This window comes from Sciurus vulgaris (genome assembly GCF_902686455.1).
Source record: "Sciurus vulgaris genome assembly, chromosome: 8".
Lineage (NCBI taxonomy): Eukaryota > Metazoa > Chordata > Mammalia > Rodentia > Sciuridae > Sciurus > Sciurus vulgaris.
This window is the reverse complement of record NC_136468.1, coordinates 27,128,068-27,146,287: the sequence shown is the minus strand read 5'-3', so window position 1 is coordinate 27,146,287 and position 18,220 is coordinate 27,128,068. Positions and strand designations below refer to the sequence as shown.

The window sequence follows — 18,220 nt, the reverse complement described above, 5'->3', positions numbered from 1 at the left end:
CAATCTTGAGACTAAAAGGATAAAAAAATCAAGAAATACAAGGTGTTTACTGATTTCTATAGCAAGTTCTATTTTTTTCTCTTCCCTTTTAATCCCAATGTTAAATTTTTTAAAGCAACACTCATAATTTTTACCTAAATCTTTACTTTATAATGCCCCTAGTAAAATTGAAAGTTCTTATATCAATTTATCATAAACATACCCCTTCTTACATTCTCCTCCTCTCTTTCTCTCTCTCCTGTGTTTCTTTCTTTATGTATATTAACTCATGGACCCTTGCAAGTGAACTTTTAAATGAACAGACAGTTATTGAAAGTAGTAGTATTCTTATGACAAGTTATCTTCCTGATACGGGTACTGTATATAAATACAAAGCAAGCAAATTTTGATTTTTAACCAAAACCATTCCTACACATTCACTTAAAGTAGATGACATAGGAAGGATAAATAAATGACTTCTAGGATCCCCAACACACACACTGCCTTTAAAATTCCAAGATTTCATAATTCTAATTCTAAGAAATACAACTGATAAAATATAAAACCTTTAATGGTTATAAATAAATTAGGAAAAGTATATCATGTATCTTTTATACAAAACTGAATTTAATATAATATAGCAAAACATCCTTGAACAAAAAAGTATTCCATTGTAATTCTTGTCTTATTATTACAAATAAGGAAAGTGAGGATAAAGAAAAATTTCCCTGGATGGGGCTGGGATTTTCATTAGCATCTCTAACAGCTTGGGTGATGGCTTTTTAGGAAGCTATTTTGTGAGTGTTTATTTTGCTGCCTTCCTTTGCGTTTTCCCTCTAGCAAACACAGGGATTAAAGATCAGCGTGTTGGTCATCTACTGTCATCACAACATAAAATGCTTCTGCTCTCTTGAGCTGTCTCTCATCAGCACTAACAGTTTGACCCTACACCCCAACAGTATATAGCATATACCTGTCTTTAAAATGTGTGAACCGAATTTTATCTGCAGTGATTTTTCTTTTTATCCCTTGATCTGTCACTGTTTCCTCACAATGTCAAATGCCTCAGAGCTTGGCTTGAATGGTGATCAGACTCAAAGGCACACGATTTGAGGTTTGATCTAAATCTGCCCAATCAAAAATCTTTTCAGTTCAGACTCAAACCCTGCACTTTGTCTTCAATAGTGAAGAGCAGCCATCACTAAAGCACATTTTCCTTTAAGCATTTTAGAAATGAACACAATGAGGTTATAAAGAAATGAAACAGATGGATTTTGCCGGTACTATGATGCATGCATCTAAAGAAATATGTTCATCTTTGACCCCTTTGCAGATTAAATCCTTTCTTGGTGGTGTTGCTATTATATAAAACATTTATGTTTTCATTCCTCCTTGGAAACGAATTCAAAGATAGTTTCCCAGGTTCATCAGAAAATCAACATCATTAATTTACTTTCACAGGACATTCAATTTGCCTAATCTATTCTCTTTCTCCCATGCTCCTCCTTCACCTCCCTCTAGTTAGACCTGAACCCTCCTGCACTCCTCTGCTTGTTGATTTACTTTCATTTAATATCATTCATTGAAAGCCAGGCTCTGTCTGCGAAAAGTGCTTCCCTGGTAATGGAGCCTCCACAATTTTTGTATATATTATTGCTGTTATTTTGTGATTGTTGTTGCTATTTGATTTTTGACATTAGGTTAGGACCAGACTGCCTAACCCTAGAATTTGAAAGGTGGAGTTGTGGTTATGGGCATTTTAAGAGAAGGATCTCAGGAGGTGGCTAACTGACTGACACATGTGTATCTGATACAGTTATGACCCTGACTGTGTATTCTGACAATCAGAAGGCACTAGAGCATCAAATCTGTATTTGAACTATATTTACTTAACTCCACTGCTAAACTTGATGCTTATTTATCATGTTTTCAAGTGGACTTCTACCTGAATGGGGAATTCAACTCAACATGTCCAAAACAAAATGCATTTTCTCTCCACTGATCTGCTACTCATTGCATATTTATTTATTTTAATCAGTAACACTTTCATCTACCAAAGAAAATGTGTTATCCTAGACTTCATTCTGTTTGTCCTTCCACCTACATAAGTGCTACCAAGTAGGTAAAGCCTATCCCCTACGTAGCTGTGAAATCAGCACCAGGCTTTTCGCCTATCTCCACAATCACTGACACCCACTGGATCATGGCCACAGACTGGGATCTTTCTGCTTCTAAGGTTATCTCTTCATCAGTCCTTCTTGGGGCTGTGAGGATGACCATTCTCAAAGACTGTTCATATCACTATATTGCCTAAAAGTCTTTGCTCTTTTCTATAGCTTTTGAGATAATTTTCAAACTCTTAGCTATTGCTTATGTTTTGATCTCAGCTTATCCTACCTTTTCTCACTGAATCAATCAAGCTCAACCCAAAATGCAACTACAACATTTTACCTAGTTTAGAAATTCTGTCAATTGATGGTTTCCTTTTACTATTAACTGGTGGCTTCAATTGAAAAGTTATTCCTGCAACCAGAAGAACACTCTTGGGAAATGGAGACCCCAAAACTGATCTAGGTTGAAGAATACTCAAACACTAAAGACACCCATGGATACTGGAAAATTGAATACCATGGAAAAGGAACAATGTCTCTTAAATTTGTGGCTACTAAGACTTAGGGGTAAACTAAAACAGCCTCAAATTAGGCAAGAGAATCACAACACACCCACGAGATCAAGGGAAAGAGCGTTCACATCAATAGCAATACTTTGAACAACCCTGGACTCAGATATGTGCAAATGAACATGTAGCTATGCTGAAAACAGTGGTCTAATGAGAGGCACTTTGAACATGTCTAAATGAGAAGTAAGAACGATAATGTCAGGGAATACTGCCATTTTGACATTTAGGAGACTTTTACAAATAACTACATCTCCATGTGAACCATCTAAACAAATTATTATTTGGCTTACCTCTACCTATATTCATTCACTATGGGCAAAGAGTGCAAAGGCAGAGCATTAAAAAGTTTGGGGTCACGGTCAAAATAGAAATGATCAGAAATAACAAGAAAGATAAGGGGGGAAAAGGAAATGGTTCATTTTACTATAGTCAAGGCCTATATCTAAGATACCACCCCTAGCCTCCAGGGGCACATTTACATCAAAAGTGCTCATGTTTAAACAGGAGTCTGAGGTGATTAAGAGAATATGTTCTCATGTTCTCTTTGCATGGAAATACATTCATTCACTAGAGACCTATTCTCAAGGCTCAGAAGAGAGAGCTAACTCAAATACTGCTGTGAGGTCTCTGCAGTCAGAGATATAAGATTAGCTAATTTTTCACCAAAATATATCACCAAAAGGACAGGTAGCTCTTTTCCCAACATCCCTTGCCACTAGGTGGTGCCCTGACTGGGTTATGATCAATGAAATGGGGATGGAAGTGAGAATGACCCTTCCACTGGCCTGGTTCTGAAGACTCCCTGCTGGATCTCCCCTGCCTGCCGTCTTCCGTCATTGACGAGCCACATGCAAAGATCCAGGACCTCGAAGCCCTAGGATGCTGTGAAACAAACCTGTGTTTCTAAAGGACTGCACTTGGAAAGGCCTCTCCCCCAGTCTTGTGAATCTGCACTGGACTGTGATATTGATAAAGAAATCAACCTTTCTCCGGTTATCCATTGAGACTCCAGCACTGCTTATTACAACAACGGGTTATCCTGAAAAATACATGGGTATCTTAAAGATGGTTCATGGAGATCCTTTTCTGTTGCCTCCTTTTTGGTTGTGAAAATATATAACTTAAAGACATTTTTAATTAAAGAACACTTTAAAAACCTTTCTAGAAAAGAACAGCTGAAATTATTATATATATGTGTGTGTGTGTATGTGTGTGTGTGTATGTACACACATGTATACACACACACACATATATAAAATAAACTTCTATTTATTTGGGATTTTGATAATTTTAATACATGTCTTCTGTAATTATCTTCAAAACTGATTTTAAGTGGCACTTTAAAAAGAAATGAAAACATCGATTTGGGGAAGAGAAAGAAGTGAAAACAAATGAGCTTTCCAAAGTTACTTAAATTGATGCACATTCTTGTATGTAGCTAGAAATGGACAGGACCTCATGTCAGCTTTTACAGTATGTAGGTTCTCTCAGATGAAGTACATGCTGTGAAAGGGAATTGCAAAGGAAATGACAAGAACACGTGTTTGCTCAAGATGACTGGAGATGTGTCTGAAAGCATCAAAACGCACAAGTTATCTACAAGTTATCAACAGACAGGTTGGCTGTGCCGGCCTTCAGATCTGCATCATCAGACAAAGCTGGCCTCTCCAAGGGTGATCTCACTAAACTCAATAATGAAAGAAAGTGGCCTGCTCTTATTATACCTTTAACTTAGATTCTCAAAGATCATATGCACAAATACATATGACGCACATGTGTTTCAATCCACAACATCCTTCTTCATAACATGGAACACAAAAATAGATGCCCCACCTTGTGATGCTCAGACCCCAGAATGTATGGCCCAAATCTCCACCTGCAGGAGTTCCTGTCTAGCCCTTCCAATTCTTATTCCACACTGATCAAAGGTCATCAGTGCTTGTGTTGCTTAACGGTGAGGCTGGGAGTGGGGAAAATACAGAAACATCTAATCTTACTTCCCATCCCCAGCTTAATGCACTGTCTGCAATAGAAGATCCAGTAGTTTCTAATACAGAGAGGCATGATATAGAAGTTAAGAATACGAGCAAATGAGTCACACTCAACCAATTTCCAGGTGACACATGTAAGGGTGACTGTGCCTCATTTTTCTCACTTTCTCACAGCATTTTTGTGAGAAGTTAATGTATGTTATATCCTTGTAGTAAACTTTGTTAGCTGCTGTCATCATCATTATTCATGAATCATAGGGAAAAAATAGGGGCAGACCTGTCTCCTACTTTAGTGACAAGCACAGATCCCTTGCTCTGTGATTGTTTGAGCATAAGCAAGCTCCTGCTTTAGTTGCTTGTTGTTGGACTGGCCAAGATATTTAGAGTCAACAGTTCTTTGATATGCAGTCCAGACCCTTTCACAGGTCTATGGATCCAGACTCTGAAGGGTATGCCATATCTCTGTGCCTGTGGGGTAACTGGTTCCCCACTCTGGCCTCTGCTCTGAGCTACAGGACTCCACTCAAGCAGGTTTCTCCCAATCCTCCAAGTGCCTGCCTGTTCCTGTCACCCTCTGTCCTGCCCCAGGACCAGAACAAGTCCTGGTCCTGTTGCTCTGACCTTCCTGAAACTCCTTTCAGGAGTTGATGACCTTGTCTTGCTACTGAGCTGGAGTTCATTCTAATTTAAAACACAAAAAAGGAGCTGAAAAGTATCTGCCCCCACCTCCCAGAAAAATTTTCAGACGTTTTTTATAAGTTTCACAGAAGACCTATCCAAAATTGAAATAAATTGTTTAAAATATTTGTAAATATAAACCCAGCAAAACTCCCATTCCAAAGAAAATGCTGATAAAACTATCACCAGCCATGCAAGATCTGTATCAAAAGGGCTTAGAAGAAACTAGTTTCTAATTGGCATAAGTAATGTGCCACCACTCATAAAAAATATTATAAAGCACTTAAAATATAAATATATGCATATGTTCTTTATTAGTTTCCTCTTTAATAAGATCCCAAGTATATCACAATATCTGATTAGCTATATCACAATTACCATATAACATAAACTCCTCATATAACTATATAAAGATATACATACATACACTATTTAATCACAATTTTTTAATTCAAAGAGTACCTAAATGTATGAAAATAAAATAATTAGTTAAATTCATAATGATATATGTGGAATATATTTATATATTAATTTGTATCAATATATAAGTTCAATAAGACAGGATTTAGAATATCCCATATACCTCCATGGGTCTGGTATGAGACATGTGAGTGCATTAAGAAGAAATTACTTTAAAGAACTCTAATAATTGGTATTCATAAATTAATGTATGAGATCTGCATAAATACAGAAAAAAGATTTCAAGTTTTATTGCCTCAAAAAATATAGATTTTTAAATACAGTGTTGAAATTTGAAGCAATTTAAATTCATTTTACCACTGAATTGATACAATGAGTTCAAAATCCTCAATGAAATAAATCACCATTCAGGTGATGTCTTTTATACAGACTTTTCCAATTTCCCACTAACACAGCTATAAATACCAAGAAAAACAAAGAGAAAAGAAATAGATCATCTGAAGCAAACACCAATAGTACTCCAGGATGAAAGAATTTTAAGATGACTTAAAGTAGATTTAAAAGCATACCCAGTGGAGCACCCAGCAGAAAGAACACCTGCTCACCTAAATGATGCAAAACAACAACAACAAAAACAAAGACACCACAGGTTCTCCCATGCTATTTGCCTCCCAACACTCCATCTCTGCCCCCTGCAACCTCTGAGACATGATAGATTTTTGACAACGGGCAAACTGAGTAGCTGAGCATCGGGGCCAGTGGTGAGGTTTGTACTATGTAGCTTCTTAGCAATGTGATTGCCATGTAGACTTGAGCACAGTTATGTCCTAGATCACATTTTTAGGGCTTGCATCATGATACCATTTACTCACTGGAAAAGAAATGGATGGTATGCTAAGTGGTAGCAGATTGGGAATTGCACAAACCCCTATAGACACAAAGGGCTAGGGCAGGAGGAAGGTGCATGGGAACATCCCTTTAAGAAATGCCAAAGAGGAAAATCATGGTGGAGAGCCTAGGTACTCCCAGCCTCTGCTCTTCGAGGTATCACAGTAATCCCTCTCTGCTACTCTCCACCCTGCACCACCCCCTACTGCCATTAGTGAGCCTCGGCACAGAGCCAGCCTGGCACTGCAGCAAGTGGCAAATGAAGGAAGGGAGAAATATATGACCTAAGGCCATTCTCACGGTGCTGTGCTCCTCCTGTCCCTGCCCTAGCCTGTAGTGCTGCAACTTTAAGCAAGTTGTTTACCCACTCTGCACATTCCCCTTTACTTCCTGAAGAAAGATGGACTCCAGGTGGCTGACTGGCAGTGAGAACAGGAGAAAAGACCCTACTGAAGACTAGTGGTGCTGTGGACAAGGAAAACCTCCTAGGTACTGGGAAGCCCTGCCATGTGCATTTCCATCTGTGAAAAGCCAAACACAGAAAGAAAGAATAACAGAGAAGCAATATACCCACACTGACTCAGGAGAGACTGCCCCTTTAACACAAATGCACAAAAAAATAATACATAGTGCCTTTGGAAAACACCCCAAAACAAGGGAAAATAACTTGACTCTCAAAAATTATAGGAAGAGAAGATATATGAAAAAAGATACATGAAAACGTCTCAACTGGGGAGTTAGCTGAACATCTAGGAAACCAATAAATTCAACAGGTGACAAGAGGTAACAGCACCAGTGATTGAGGGGTACAAGAAGACTCACTGCTGGCTTCTGGACCCTGTGTGATGTGGCCCCAAACACCTGTCCTTTCCATTCTCACCCCACTCCAGACACCGTGGTCTCCTTGCTGTCCCTTTCACATAGTGGATACTTTCCCAAGACAATCCTAGCCTCACCTTCTCACTTGTTTGGGCCTCTGTTCATACGTGTCCTCTGCAGAAGGGCCTTTCCCTTACCACCTGCTTACATGGCAGCTTTCCTTCACTCTTCTTGCCTTAATCTGCCATAAATCTTCACAGCACTTGAGCACCATGGCTGTCTATTATAGCGAGGGAACAGTTTCATGCCTCCTGGCTGTGCAACTTTAAGCAAGTTATTTACCCATTCTGCTTCATTTTTCTCATTTGGCACCAACTGCAGCCAACATTATTCGTGCCTCCCCTCTCAGCACTTACTATACCTGTGCCCTCTGATGGCTACACATCACAAGCACCTGTACTCTCCAGTCATAAATTGTCCTCTGGCCCTCGGAACATGCTCAACCTATATGCAAGGCAGGCCAGGAGTGCTAGGTCCACACTCTATAGAACAGTCTCCACACTCTGATGAGAGTTTGAAGCTAAATATCTTCCTCACACCTCAGATACAACAACTGAGGCCAGCTGTACATCACGGTCTGCAGCAGAACTGAGCCCCGGTTGCTCACAACTCATAAGCCTTATAATGGCTTTCTTCTTCTCTTACCATTTGATTCTCCACTCCCTTATCAGTCCTTCTTGGGACTCACGTCCCACTTAAAATGCTTATTTTCAAATGGTAATCTTAGGGTTTGCTTCTGAATGAACCCAAATACACCACCTACCTTACAGATAATGGGTAGGTAAATGGTGTTGACAGAAGGGAGAGTATAAAACAGTACCTGCATACAGTAGATCTCCAGCAAGTGTTAACATTGTTATTCATAGCTGTATTTGGTGTCCAAAGCAATGTCTGGTAAAAGGTACCTGCTTAATGAATACTGTTTATGATGAAAAAAGAGGCTAAAGACTATAAAAAGGCAACAGTATGACAGAAAGAGGAGACGAGAACTGTAAGGGGAGAATACACACACACACAGACATGGTAGCTCCATTATAATTCAAATTAGACGGCTGTAAGGGTCTGAAATCCCATGGAGAAAAATCATGTTAGGAAGATAGATATGGACTTGAGGGTCTATTCCACAATAAAAAAAGACAAAAAAGGTGAAAATGACCAGAATGGACATGATGTATGTGTGGAACAAAGAACAAAATTCAACATAAGAATGTTAAGGGTTCCTCAGGAAGAAACAAAATTCTCTTTAGGAATGGTAATAATAACCAATGGAAGAATAGGCTTCATATTATAAAATAAGTGGGGACAAGTATGCAGATCTACATTTCTAAGTATTTGCAGGAAGAAATTGAGAAAACCCATTCAAGAATCATTTCTACTTTCTTCATCTTCTTCATAGCTCCCTAGAGAAAAGTCAACTTTGTATGAATACAGGAGAGTCTGTCCACGGTTTACTCATGAAAGGAGATTTGTTTCTATGCCTGACTATTCCCAAAGACTGTAAAAAAGAAACAAGACACCTTCCAGAAACTGTCCATTTTAACTCAGCCATTCTCTGACATTTTATTAACAACAAAGTCCAATTTTAGACATCCCGAATCTTATACTCATGACTTCATTGTGTAATATGTACGAATATTCCACTGCATCACCAGTAATATCACTAGAAGCAAGTGTTCAAATTCAGATTAGAATATTTTAAATAATATATTAACCATTTTTACAATAATTATTAATAAATGCATGTATGTATTGTTATGGTTTGGATATGAGGTGTCCCCCAGAAGCTGACATGTGAGACAATGCAGGAAGGTTCAGAGGAGAAATGATTGGGTTCTAAGAGTCTTAACCTAATCAGCTAATTAATCCCTGATGGGATAAATTAAAGTGGTAGGGTGTGGCTAGAAGACATGGGAATTGGGTGTGACTTTGGGTACATATTTGTAGCTGGAAAGTGGAATCTTTTTCTGCTTCCTGATGATGTGAGCTGCTTCCCTCTGCCACACTCTTCTGCCGTGATGTTCAGCCTCACCTCAAGTCCTGAGGAATGGAGCCAGCTTTCTATGGACTAAGACCTATGAAACCCTGAGTCACCAAATAAACCTTTTCTCTCTATAATTGTGCTGGTCAGATCCATTTAGTCACAGCAGCCAAAAAGCTGACTAAAACATGTATTCATATAAATTGTGGATATAAACATTCCTCAGACAATGAGGAAATATTATTTTATTATTTTCTATGAAGTCTATCTATAAATAGAAAATAACAGATTAAAGTAATCAGGCCTATTACTTGTATTATTAGGACCAGAAAGTTTTGTTTTCATTTTTAAAACTTTCTTAGTGTTATGTGAGGGCTTCCACTAAATAAGAGATGTTTCACATTTCGTATTTGGGAGATCTAACTTCCTTTGATATTAGAAGAACTGCCATGGGGCATAAAGTGTCTAGGAAAAGACCATAATGACTAGTACTCAGAATGAAAGTACCACCAAAACCCTAATTACTTAAATGTGCCAGCAGCTATTCCTCATACACAGTCATTAACCAAATTTAGTCTGTAGCCAGAACAAATATGATCATATGTTCTTTTCCCATATTAGATATTTAATATAATTTCAAATAAACTAATTTAAACTATGAACCTGAAAAACTGCAGGCAGGTTATTAAGGATGATAAAAGACCAGTTATAAAAGAACATCTGTTGTAAAAACTGAAACACCATTAAAAAATCTAAGAAATTATGTAGTTAAGTCTTCTGTATCCATTCATAGCAACAGAAAACATCTCCAAATCATCTAAGAAAAATTCAAAGTCTCCAATTAACAAATTCTTTTAATTCTTTTGAATTTTATATCTCATGTGAATGTCCCTCTGAGAATTATTAGTAAAACCTACTATCTTAATTTAATGAAAGACATATTAGTGAAGTTATCCTATTGAGCTATGATCACCTAGAGCATGAAAGAAAAAAAGACATTGCTTTGTATGTTTCATCAAGAATATTAATATAGCATGCAGAGAATTTCATAAAAGAGAACAAGAATTTCACTTAGGTTACAATGAAAATTAGATGAAAGCCTGATCAAATGTATTATACATACCTAGTCATGGAAAATAGGGATATATGGAAATATTTTCCTTTTACTTTATTGTTGATAATTCTTAAAATGAGTAAAACTTTCCATTGAATCACTGTAGTATGAATCAAAATGTCATGTGATTAAAGATATGAATTTTTAAAGAATCATTCAGTTTATTTTGAAGACATATTTAAGCAAAATCCATTATGTTTAGTTCATCTTACTGACAACATTTTTCTTTCACTAATTCACTTTATGAAGGACAATGTCCTCTCTAGTAAATGGAAACAAATTCATTAAGAAACATTAAAGAACATTTTTACACTAATTGGAAATTGTGATAAAAAAAGGATTAGTGAAATGTAGATTTTTCTTGCTTTTATTTCATTATATATTTACTTTATATATAAAATTGATAACATAATAATGTATTATGATGTCTTCTCCTGATTAAAAATATTATGTGCTAGAAAAAATATAAAGAGAGAAAAGGGCCTGTAACTAAGTCTCATTTATTAATATGAATGAAAAAATCCTTGATAAAATATTAAATACTAATGAATATTAAATCTAGCATATATTAAAAGAAAAATATACCATATTTAAGAAGCATTCATTTCCAGACAGAAGAATCTTAAGACATTAAGAAAAGTTAAGACATGAAGAAAAGTTAAGACATTAAGAAAAGAAATAAGTGCATTAATAATTCAAAGAAAAAATATGGAAATAGATGACAAAAAGCAACTGACAAAATTCATATTGGATCACATTTTTAGAAGCACTCAGAATTAGAAGTAGATTTTAGCATGGTCAACTATTAGAAATCTAATAACTAGTAACTCTTAGAAATCAACAACAAGCATTATACAAAAATACTGTCATTAATGTTAGATCAAAACAAGGATGCCTGGAATAACCATCATATTCCATGTCATGTGGAATGTCCTAACCACTGCAATAAGACAAGTAAAAGAAAAAAGATATGAATATATAAAGGAACAGACAAGATTATCTTCACTTTTAAACATGACTGCTACATGGAAAAAAATAATTGAATCATCAAACATTCCATTAGAAGAAGTTAGTAAACAAAAGTGCTATTTAAAGTGCTTATTTTAAAATCATCAATAACTTTTCATCATACCTACAATAATTAACTTAAAATATTGTGGGAGGGCTGGGGATATAGCTCAGTTGGTAAAGGGCTTACCTCACAAGCATGAGGCCCTGGGTTCAATCCCCAGCACCACACACACACACACACACACACACACACACACACACACACAAAAATATATATATATATATGTATACATATATACAAATATATATATACACAAATGTATATATATACAAATATATACAAATGTATATATATACAAATGAATACATATATGCAAATGTATACAAATGTATATATATACAAATATATATATATTTGTATATATATATACATATATTATGGGAAAGATTCCATTAATGAGGACATTAGCAAATATAAAATGCTCATAAACAAACCCAAAGAAAAATTTTCAAACTTACATTAACAATTATGACATATTACTGAGAACAACACATGTTGAATAAAGAACATACATATATCACCATCCTGTATAGATGCAGTATTCTTTCCAGGTTGATCTTGAAATGTAGCATACTTCTTAAAAAAAAAGAAAAAAAAAAAAAAAAAGAAGGTCCCAATTTGTTGGTGAGGTGAGGGATTATACAAAATGTTCCTAAATACACAAGAAATTTTGAAATCCATACTAAAGGCAGTGACTTATCCTGGTAGATATTAACATATTATAGAATCACAATGTTTCAAACAGTGCTGTACTAGCACTGATCAGTAGAAAAGTAAAGTAAAAAAATAGATCCAAAAAATGTAGTAAGTAGTACATCATGAAAGTGGCATTTCAAATTAGTAAAGAAAGAGTAATGGCTTTTCAATAAATAACAATAGATGCTCAATATTTAGAAATTTAAAGATATCTATTTCCAATCTTACAATATAAAGTGAAGAGTTTTTGTAAAAAATTAAATCATGAAAAAACTACAGGAAAAATATATTTTTAATAATTCTGAAAGCATATTGTATTATCTGTTTTAATCTAGTTTAAAACCAATTTCCTAGTTCAAAGATCAAAGTGTGAACAGAATATAATGAAGAACATAAACTCATTATATATAATAAAAAAAAAAAAAGGATTTATTGACACCTGCATCCCTAGAAGCAGGGGTGGGAAATGGGAAAGGGACCAGGAAATAGATGCATACTCAGTAGTCAATTCTCCGGGCAGAACTGCTATATACCAGATGGGAAGTGCTTGGTGACATGGAAATGGGATGGGAACGGGCATCACAATGTAGTCTAGGATCAAGGCTGAGACCCCCCCCTCACTTGATCAGAGGAGAAAGAGCATCCCATCAGCCGAATCTAACTGATAGGGAACAATGCGTTTTTGTGTGCTTGCATGCATGCCTGCCAGTGTTTGACTGTCCAGAGAGAAAAGCAGAGGACTGCCTCCCTCATCTGCTGGAATTAACTTTGAATGGCCACACCTCCTAAGAGGGACCATACATGCAAAGGGTAGCCCACAAAAAAAACAAAAAACAAAAACAAAAAAACAAATGATGCACAATCCCCTGAAACCACATCATGAAAAATCTCACTGTATCCTTGGAATTCAAGTGTAACATTAACCTTAATTGTACTATAATAAGTTGGCATCATTTGAATTTTAGATTCCAAATATTAAGTGAGTTTGGGGTACAAAAATAAATAGTGCCTTATTCAAAGGTAATGTTTTCAGCAAATGCAGTCTCTCACAGGGGATTTTTCCATGAAACTGTTAACTCGTGTGTTGAGGCATAATACACTGACAGAAAACAGAGGAAATGACTGATGGATGTGCCCTCATAATTTGTCTAAGCTGATCTAGGACAAGTAACACCAAATATGAAAGGATGATTTACAGAAATAATTTGTATAATATTTGAAAGACAAAGGGTTGACATACTCAGTCAACAAGAGTTTCATACAAATCCCTAGGCAACAGGAATACCCCACAAGAAAAATAAGCAAAGTAATGAACAAGCTATTTGCAAAAGCACAAATCCAATTGCCTAATTAGTATATAAATACTTTCAAGATCATTAGAAATCAAAGACATGCAAATTTAAAAATAATAAACTGAATTTTACTTTTGATATTAATAAAGGTAAAACATAATAAAACCCAGTTTTAATGAATGTCTGGGACGGTAGGTAAATTTACCTACTACTACTACTATATGTAACTTTGAAGGGCAATTTGATAACATCTCTCAAGAATATAAAGACAGCCATTATCCACCCAGCAATCTTTACTAAGAAAATAATTGAACAACTAAACAGATTGTAATCCTCTTCTTCATATACAAAAAAGATACCATGTTATTACCAAGACTTTACATGAATTATTTATTTTTCCAGAATGAAAAGCTATTTCATATTGTAAAGACCCTGTCCTCACAGTACATTAAAATCAAGTAAACACAAAGATTTTTTTTTTAGATGAAATTCACAATTCAAAAGCTCTAATAGCAAGAACAAAGAGAGGCATAGAATAAAAGAGGCAGATGGAGACAATGTGAGTCTCATTTGTGCACCTGCGGGGAAGAAGTTCTCCGGAACATTAAAAAGCTGTAAGCAGAAACAGGGACACCTGGGCACTAACCATCTTTCTTTCCCTAGATGAGAATGAAGCCTTGATAATGCTAAATTCAATTCAAGAACCAGAAGAGCCCAGTATCTGTATACAATACCTTAAACAGAAGTGCACAGATTGTTAATGTAAAGTTCTTCCAGAAGGCTGGCGTAAACTCTGGGTACAAAAGACTCGTGGCTCAGCACAAATTGAACATTTTCAAACATCAAGCACCTCTCTGCTTAGTATAGGTAACATCAACAGCAATTCCATGATCTATTTGGGAAGAAGGGGTCAGGAAACCCCTCAACAAAACGTGCTGTGTTAAATCAGAAACTTAGTCTAGCTAGCTTACCGCTGATGTTCATGTATAAGTCTCTTTTCACTAATTGGAAATGGGCAACACCTTTAACAACTATGCACCGATTGAAATTCTAGCCCATTTTCAATTTCTTCAACTATGTGTATACATAACCCCCTCAAAGAGGGATCAAAAATGTCCTGGAAGTTGTAAACATAACCTGCTGAACCAAGCGAAAGCATTTACATTTCTCAAGCTTGATACATTCAGGTTACCCTATAATTTGGACAAGGTCATTCATTAATTAGTTGTGTCAATTTTATGATCTATAATTGCAATCTAGATGTTTTTGTGTGGCTCTCATTATATTTAGGGGGAGCTTTAAATATTTCTAACCTTTGCCACTATTTATCCTCTGAGACTATATGGTGGCAGAATATCTTAATGGAGATGGAAAAATGCCGTCAATCACTACTCCAAATAGCTACTCTATAAGAGAACAAATATGCTTATATTTCTGAACCCCCAAGATTTATGTTATTGGAAAAACTTTCAGTCAATGTTTTCAGCATTAAAGCAATACTGTCAAGTTTCTTAGAGATTCTGAATTAGGTTTAACTTACTACCTTTTCAATATTATACAGACTTTCTCATTTCCCCCTAAAAATAACCTCTCAGATGACATTAAATATAACACTAGACAAAAAAAATCACAGCATATAATTTTTCCTATCCCTTTCTGACCAATGGCCAGACTTACAAAAAGTCATTTCAAAAGTCCACTAATTAATTTTTTCATTCAGGAAACATTTATTTAACACTACTTAGCTAAGTACTGCACAAAAACCCTGAGAATATAATGTTTTATAAGTCATGACTCCTGCCCTCAGGAAAATTATAGCCTGGGTAGGAGTACACCAGTAAATTAGCAATTAAATTGCAGTACTTTTAGCACTACTTACCGATAAAGGGACATGCAGGTGGAGTGTGGAAATCAGATTAACACTAATGAGGATGATTTCATGTCAGGGAAGGCTTTCTAGAGGGGACCCTTGAACTGAGATTTGAAAGATGAGGAAGACAAAGCAGCATGTCAAAGACGGTAGGGACAATTAGTCAGGAAAAGAAATAGCATGTGCATTATCAGAAAGGTATGATGTAGCATGATCCACTTGCAGAATGACAAGTCCAGCATTGTCAGAGAAAAAGGCACTGCAGGAGAAAGAGAATCAGAGCATTTTCTGACAGGTGTGATTAAGCCAAAGAGTTGGGTCATGATGACGAGAGTCATAGGAAGTCATTTCAGGACTTTAAGCAAGAGGAAAATATGATGACCTAAGCATTTTGAAACAAATCCTTGGTTATTATATGGAGGGCACATTGAAAAGAGAGCCGACTCTAGAAAGGGGAATGGAATATCATTGCAATAATCCAAGCAAGAAATTGTAATAACTTCAGTTGAGATAGGAGTAATATATTTGCAACAGATTTACAATATATTTCAGTACTGGTGACAAAGTGTAATAGAAATAGGAGTCTAAACTGGTTTTGACTGCTGACTTGGAGGGCCAGGTGGATGTTAATAACAAAGTTGGGTAAGAAATTCAGGTGAATGAATAGTTGTAGAGTGAGTTGATAGCCTAGTTTTGAACTTGTTTAGTTTAACGTCCATGTGGATCAGTACAGGATATGATTGGTAAATGAAAAATCTAGTTCAGAGGTATGGGAATCATGTGCTATAGAAGACATAACAGAGGTCTTGAAAGTGGTCAAGGTTACCCCGGTGGGGAGAGAAGATGCAGAATGAAGAATGGAAGACCCAGCATAGAATACTGTGGAACTGAATTGAGGTGAAAACAGTAGAGAGATTACAAATATTTAATTGTTGGAGGGGGAAGGAAAGGCATCCTTGTCATTATCATTCACAGAAGTTGACGAAGAGCTCTAAGATGAGAAAGTTTCACATGCTACAGAGAAAACCCTATGAATGGGCAAGATGGGTGTTCAGAGACTTTAGCAATGAGCAAGTCAGACCTGAAGGAAACAAAGGTAGGAGAAGAAAGGGAAGCAGAAGGGATCAGAAGACTAAGTAGGGCAACAGGATGTGTGGATGCAGTGTAGGTCAGTTTTCTTAATAACTTACCAAAGAAAAGGATACGGATGTGCTCCTGATCAGTCACTAGTTTTATATTAACTATTATCATATCCAATTTTTCCACAATACATAGTTTGGTAGCATCCTTTTCAACTTGAAGTCTTTTGGAAATAGTTTTAATGGAATAGAAAATAATGTTTTCCTTTGTATTCTGATGCCAAATTCCAATAAAGTAGCAGCAATAGCAGGAGCAGCAGCTGAGAATTAGAGTGAATCACCTTGAGCTTCCTTCAAAAGGTACTCAAAATTGTATTTGTATGTACACATATTATAGCACACAAAACATACTTTATCCTATGAGTACAAATAAATCCATAATGTTCACTTCATTGCATCTTATGTTTCTTTTAAGGCCTCTCTGTTAATACCTGATATTTAATGCTAGTGTTTTATATTGAAGGGGACATGCCACCTTTTCTTCCTAGAGAAGAAATCATTTCCTTCCCAGACGTTGAAATCATGCCTCTCAATTTTCCTAGTGCAATCTTCTTTATTACTTTTTGGAGACTGGCAATCCTCCCACTACCCCTTTATATAGTTATTTTTAGTTCTTCCTTATGGTTGTATCTATATCTAATTGAATGCCAACTTTAAATTATTAACAATTATGACAATTCACATTTATGTAGCATTGTTCAACCTGAGGGATTCCAAAGCCCCTTCCCAAGCTATATGCTTGTTACATCAATAAATGCCATGCAATGTTAGGAATGATCAAAGCAACCAACCACACAATGAACATGCTGTTTACCTGGTTCCTGGACAACAAAGATGCTTCACAAGACTTGAACCATCATCCATCACAGGAGATGCTTCACTGAAGAACACCTAACAAACCAATATCACCTCCCATTATTAACATGAGGCCATTTTTATTCACTAGGATATAACTTTTATCAAGTCAAATTGAATTCGTTTTGCCAAAAAGATCAATGGACTTTTAAAAAGTCTTTAATAAAATGCAGGTACTCTATGCATATTTTTTTAAAAAGCACAATTTATTCTTCTACTACACTTTTACTGCTCAACAGGGAATTCTGTGCTAATTGCTGACATACAACACACAAAAAAAAAATGTTTCCCAAGTCCCAAACTGAGACTCAAATAAGCACTCCTTCCCTGACCTTGAACAAATCATTTACACTGTCTACTTTAGTTTCACAGGTCTGGAAGGAAAATTCTATTATTTCTGACTTGAACTCTACAATTCCGGATTTGAAGGATCATGAAAGTATGTCAAAAGATTCCTCTAGCCACAAATGATTGTGCAGTGAAGTCCTGTCCTAAAGTCTCACATTATTTCAGGAATTGATGTCAAACAACTATAATAGTAACTTAGAATTTTAAGAAAATATCAAAGGATAGGCATTCACCACCAGAGAAACCCTGGTTAATAGCTGTCTTCAGGGGTTGAAGGTGTAGTCAATGATGGAGTACATGCTTAGCATAGGTGGGGCTCTGTGTTCAATACCCAGGACTTA

General features: G+C 36.1%; 1 protein-coding gene across 5 annotated transcripts in view; it reads right to left on the bottom strand.

Moving 5' to 3' along the window:
• The window catches only part of GRM8 (glutamate metabotropic receptor 8), a 777,053-nt gene that overhangs the window by 226,641 nt on the left and 532,192 nt on the right, over positions 1–18,220 (bottom strand). Inside the window, exon 8 of one of the 5 annotated variants that reach the window (XM_079152227.1) lies at positions 12,137–12,255. The exons of the other annotated variants lie outside the window; for them this stretch is intronic. Coding sequence (XP_079008353.1) covers positions 12,197–12,255 — 59 coding nt within the window. The 3' untranslated portion in view covers positions 12,137–12,196. Of the gene's footprint in view, positions 1–12,136; positions 12,256–18,220 lie in introns of those variants that run through there. 5 annotated transcript variants of the gene reach the window in all.